At 56.3% G+C, this 6,000-nt stretch overlaps 1 protein-coding gene across 1 annotated transcript in view; it reads left to right on the top strand.

Moving 5' to 3' along the window:
* The first annotated feature begins 5,451 nt into the window (after positions 1-5,451).
* The window catches only part of OLFM1 (olfactomedin 1), a 35,764-nt gene continuing 35,215 nt past the window's right edge, over positions 5,452-6,000 (top strand). The window contains exon 1 of the mRNA XM_089913951.1: positions 5,452-5,946. Coding sequence (XP_089770077.1) covers positions 5,881-5,946 — 66 coding nt within the window. The 5' untranslated portion in view covers positions 5,452-5,880. The remainder of the gene's footprint in view (positions 5,947-6,000) is intronic.

Raw genomic sequence — 6,000 nt, 5'->3', positions numbered from 1 at the left:
ATGGTTCCTGGGAGCCCAGCTGGACAGGTAGGAGGGCAGGCTGCAGGGGAGGCTTTCGGGGGCTGCAACCAAGGGAGGGGGGTCTCGGTGCCACTGGCTCCTGGAGGAATACTTGCAAAGTGAACATCACCTCCCACCAGGCCTGGGGGGTCGTGAGGGAAGACCTGTAAGCCCTCAGCACAGGCCGGGCACACAGCAGGGATGAGAAAGGTACCAGCGCCATGGTCTCAGCTGCCCTGCTCACCACTTCCACCGTGACAGTGCATTGCACCCGGAAGCGGCCACCTTTCCTCCCCAGACGACTTCCCAAGGTTAGAAGCCTCCGCCCGGCTGCACCAGCTCGCACGCTGTTGAGGGGAGGCAGCTGGGGCCCTGGGTCTGAGCCCATGGCCGTCGCCAGGCCGGTGCCCGCAGCCCGGAGACGGCTTCTGTCTGGCCAGGCCTGTCACATAGTGGGTCTCAGTCAACCCCTGCCATTCAGTTCAACAAGGACAGTGGGTACCCAGGGAGGCTGAGAAGGGAGGGTGGAGGCCTGGGCGATGGGGGCTGGGCACAGCGCCTGGAGGAAGGGGCAGCACGTAGCCCGCCGGCTCTGAGCACTGGAGGCCCGGACGACTCAACTCACGTGGGTTGGGCCCCCCTTGCTAGGAAATTTGCAGGGAGGAGAGGGGAGAGTTAGTGCCGTTGCCTTGGCAACTTCTCTGTCACATTCTAATGAGGGTGACAGAGGAAGGAGGCCCGTCTTAAAGGAGAACGAAGCACATAGATTTGGTGGCGTCCTGAGGAGTCTCAGCAGGAACTCAGCTCCTTCTGAGCTCTCGCCTGAGTTCCTGAGGACAGCAGTAGAGAGGCTGGGGTGACCGGGACCTGCTGTACCGGCTGAAGGGGCTCAGGGCTGGCATGAAAGGACAAGAGGTCACTGATGCTTAAACCAAGCCCCAAGCCCACTTCTACCTGGAGCCATTGCTCTGGGGGCTTCATAGACTCCCAGGTGGGAGAACCGGAGGGTGAGAAGAAAGACAGGAGCCTCACCTGGTCAGCAGAGGGGTGTGGCCGCATCGGGGGCCGTGGCGCCCCCTTGCACACCGACTTCAGCCACCCCAAAGCAGTGAACGGGAGCAAAGGACTCAGGAAGGGCTGCTGGGGGCACGGGGGTGGGCACTGGACCCAGAACAAGGACCAAAACACGAGGGGACTTGGGTGGCAGGAGTGGATATGAATATGATAAACCCCGATAATGTAAAATAATACAAGCCCTGAAAATGCAGAGAAGGGAGAGGGGAGGCCAGAGGAAGAGGAAAGGAACATGGCCCTCTTTCTAAGCAGATGTGGCCAACGTGGGCGGGATGGAAGCCCGGGGCAGAGGCGCGTCCACCTCCAGATGCGGAAGGGTCCATGCAGACTTTTCTTCCTCCGTATTGCAGGGTTCTTCCAGGAGATTGTAGCTCGTGCCCTGAAGATAAACGAGCTTTCAGGTAGCACCATCTTTGGTTTGACTTCGTTTTCCCATCCTCTGTCAAGTTCAAGGGCAAGCTAGGATTTCCTTGCGTGTGGGGGTGATAGGCCCTCCCATTAGCGCCTGCTCATCTGTCCTCCGCCTCCAGCCTGTGAGCCTGGCACGTCCTGGGCATTTCCTTGGGCTGCGACCCCCCCCCGCCACTGCTTACAGCTGGCAGGTAGGGGCTGCCTCATCCCGCAGAAGGGGCGGGCATGGGAGGGTGACCCCCCCACGGCACGGGTCAGGTTTGCTTTTAGGGGACATGATCTGACACTTCTTTCTGGTATTTCCTCTGCACCTACACATGGAAAAAATGTCTTATCACGACCATCCAGCCACAGCACCGCTTATTCTGGGCAGTGGGCTTTTGCTGCTGCTGCTACGTTCTTCTTTGTATGTTAATTTTTTTAATTAATTTATTTATTTTATATTCATTTTTGGCTGTGTTGGGTCTTCGTTTCTGTGCGAGGGCTTTCTCCAGTTGCGGCGAGTGGGGGCCACTCTTCATCACGGTGTGCGGGCCACTCACTGTCAGGGCCTTTCCGGTTGTGGAGCACAGGCTCCAGACGTGCAGGCTCAGTAGTTGTGGCTCACGGGCCTAGCCGCTCCACAGCATGTGGGATCTTCCCGGACCGGGGCATGAACCCGTGTCCCCTGCATCGGCAGGCGGACTCTCAACCACTGCGCCACCAGGGAAGCCCCTGTATGTTAATTTTTTTTTTTTCCGGTACGTGGGCCTCTCACTGTTGTGGCCTCTCCCGTTGCGGAGCATAGGCTCCGGACACGCAGGCTCAGCGGCCATGGCTCACGGGCCCAGCCGCTCCGCGGCATGTGGGATCTTCCCGGACCGGGGCATGAGCCCGTGTCCCCTGCATCGGCAGGCGGACTCTCAACCACTGCGCCACCAGGGAAGCCCCTGTATGTTAATTTTTAAAGCAGTAAAATCATGAGTCTGTGTAACTGTTTAAAACAACTTTCTTAAGATATAATTCACGGACCATACAATTCACCCACGTAAAGTATACAATTCAATGCTTTTGGTATATCACATTATTATTTTAATTGTGGTAAAAATTAAATATAGTAAAATATATAAATATACTTAGTAAATTTTTAAGTATAATTCAGTGGCATTAATGACATTTCCCATCTTGTGCAAATGTCACTGCTATTTCCAAATTTTTCACCACCCCAAACAGAAATTCTGTACCATCAGGTAATTACTCCCTATCCATCCTCCCCTCCCTCGGTCCCTGGTAACTTCTAATCGACTTTCAGATCTGTCGAACTGAAATTTGCCTATTCTAGATACCTCATGTACGTGGAATGATACAACACTTGTCCTTTCGGGACTGACTCATTTTACACAGTGTAATGTCCTCAAGGTTTATCCTTGAAGCCTGTGTCAGAATCCTCTTCCTTTTTAAGGCTGAATAATATTCCATTCTATAAATACTACATTTTGTTTATTCATTCATCTATCAACAGACACGGGCTTCCATTTCTTTGCTGTTGTGGGTAACGCTGCTATGAGCATGGGTGTGCAAATATTTCTGTGAGAATCCGCTGTCAACTCCTTTGGGTATCTGCCCAGACATGGAATTACTGCTTCCCATACAGTCAGTCCCCTACATACGAACCTTCAAGTTACGAACTTTCAAAGACGCGAACGTGCATTCCATCAACGTCAGGCGTGAGTGAAACCGCAGCTTGCCCTCCATCTTCTATTGCTGTCGATCCTTCAGCTCTACCATCTCCCACCTCCTCTCCCCCCCTCCGGTCAGTAATTCTTCTTGCCTGCTCCCTCGATGCCAGCCCCTGGATGTCAGCTGTTGTACTGTAGTACTGGACTTTTCAAGGGACTGTAAGATTAAAAATGTTTCCTTTATTCTTTGTGTTTGTTTGTTATGTATTGTTTGTGTGAAAAGTATTATAAACCTATTACAGTACAGTACTATCTAGCCGATTGTGTTAGTTGGGGACCTAGGCTAACTTTGTTGGACTTATAAACAAATTAGACTTACAAATGCACTCTGGGAACGGAACTCGTTCGTATGTAGGGGACTTGCTGTAGTTGTATGATTTTTAAAACAAAAAGCAATTCTTGCTACTCTTACATCTTAGCTCTCAGCCCACCTGAGGAAATCAACACAGCCTTCCTCCCCCGTCCATAAAACATAATCCCAAGACTGGGTCACATCCCATCTCCGTGACCATGCCGCCCACGCTCCTGAGCCTCTGTCCCTTTCTGCGCCCCTGGAGCTGCTGAGGGAGAGACTGGGTGGAGTCTGGGGCGCTGCAAGGCTCAGTCAGCTCCTTCCTCATCCTTCTTTCAGGCTTATAAAACACTTTTACCCATTCCTGCCCTTGATCTTGTCAACAGCCTGTGAGACATGCAGCACCGCATCATTCAACCCCATTCTACAGGAGTGGAAATGAGGCTCAGAGAGCCACTCCCAGGAAGGGCCAGGACCAGGCACCAGCCCCTCCAGCTCCAAATGCAGCGTCTCTCATGGGTCACCAGAAGCCCAGAGGCCATGGGGCTGACAAACAGCTTTCTCTCACTGAGGAGAAGGAGAACACGCAGGTAAATCAGACAGAGGAAGGGCAGAGAGAAAAGAGCCCCCCACAGCTGTACCTCGCCTTTCCTCCCATCTCATCTCAGACCCACAGGGTCCACTCAGTCTGGGGGCATCCCACAGGAACTCTCTCTGCTTATACACCTCCAGGGCTGGGAAGCTCACTCCTTACCAGAAAGGCCATCCCTGGACCAGAAAGTCCAACCAGGCTTCCCTGGTTGTAACTCTGTCCCCTGGCTCAGAGGACAGAATTCCTTCAAGGCAGAGCCCCCTCAAGGCCAGGGTGGACGCTGACAGGGCAGGAGTTGGCATCCCATCCTTGCTCTGAGATCGCCTGTTCTGGTGACCCCATGTGAGTTATGCCCCCAGGCTCCCGCTTCCCCATCTGTGATGTAAGAGGGCTGGGCCACATCACCCCCGGCTGCTCTGCATTTTGTAATTATCAGGTCTGGAGCCTCTTGTTGCTAGATATTTCTTTTATAGAGTTTATTTTCCAAAGAGTAAACGCTAAACACTGGAAAAGAGATAAGAAAGGTGCTTCTAAATACCTATTGCCGTCTTAGCTTCTCAGAAAACAGAGGTGTTTAGGGACTTCTCCCCCCAAACGGGGGATTTAAATGGAAAATGTGGCCCCCAGGATAAGCTCCCTGGGGTCTAAGACGTGGACCTGAGGGGGGAAGGGAGAAAGCACATCTCACCAGCTGGAGGGTGATCTCCAGGCCTGGGGGTACAACAACGGGCAGGGCTCGGTGGTCTGGAAGCCCACCGCACTCTCCTAGGCACCTGGTCAGCGAAGGCATCTTGGGTATGCAGAGTTGTGTCTGGCTTCCATCTGAACCCATGTGCACACACCCCAGGGCAGACCCACGGGCCTGTGCGTGCCCACCTCCATGTATGCACGCGAACCGTGAAAACAAGGACAGACCTTCACGCACACGCCCCACCTGGGGACAGAACCCCCAGCACGCAATGTCTGTTCCCTCTTCGCCCTCTGCTAGCCACCGCAGAAGGAGAAGAAGGAGACCTGTCAGTGCCAGATGACCCACTTTCTAGCTCTGAACACCCCCCTTTAACCCCCCCCCCCGCCCACCGCCAATCATCCTTCCTGGGTCTCAGCCTCAGTTTATCTCATTAAAGGGTGGCCTCTAAGGTCACCTCCCGCAGCTGCCATTCCCCATCCCCACTCCGCGTCCACTCGTTGAGTCCAGGGGGGCCCGGGTCTCCAGCGCCGTCCGCCTGCGTCCCCATCCCAGCTGCCAGGGCCCTGGAGCGCCGCCGCCGCCGCCGCGGCCAGCCAGGGTGGAGTTTTCTCTCCGATTAAATTTCCCCCGCCTTTTTGATGTCACATCCTGTCCCGGTCTGCTTCCCCGCCGCCGCCCTCCCCACTCCCGCGCGTGAGCGTGGCGCGCGGGGCCCTCTGCGCCCCCCCCGCCCCTACCTTTCCCCAGCAAACTTTTGGCACCCGGGCCGCCCAGCTGCTCGCCCCAGCTTTGCGGGCACGGGGCCGCTAGGAGGAGGGGCCGAGGAGGGGCCTAGGGGCGGCCCGCCCGCAGCCCGCCGCCCGCCGCCGCCGCCGCCGCACGCCCAGCAGGGCGACCGCGGAGCCGCTCGACGCGCTCGAGATGCAGAGCAGAGGCTCCGCGCAGCAGACCCCGCGCGCCGCCTGCTCCGGGTGCTGAAGGCGCGGGGACACCGCCGGGCGCCGCCGCGGAGCCAGCAGAGCCGGGAGCGCGTCCGCGTCCACGCAGTCGCCGGCCGCCCAGGGCTCCCCGCACGCCAGGACGTGGGAGGTGTTCGCGAGACATGCGACCGGCCCGGAACCTCCTCAGCCTCCTCTTCCTCATCCTCATGGGCACGGAACTCACTCAAGTACGTGCATGCGACGCCATTTTCCTCCCTGCCTGCGAGGCGCCCGCCCGGCCC

Source organism: Delphinapterus leucas, chromosome 6, assembly GCF_059928025.1.
Source record: "Delphinapterus leucas isolate spDelLeu-1000000601 "Yukka" chromosome 6, BTC_Dleu_Yukka2, whole genome shotgun sequence".
NCBI lineage: Eukaryota > Metazoa > Chordata > Mammalia > Artiodactyla > Monodontidae > Delphinapterus > Delphinapterus leucas.
Note: the sequence above shows the minus strand (reverse complement) of the source record. Positions and strands in the feature narration are given on the sequence as shown.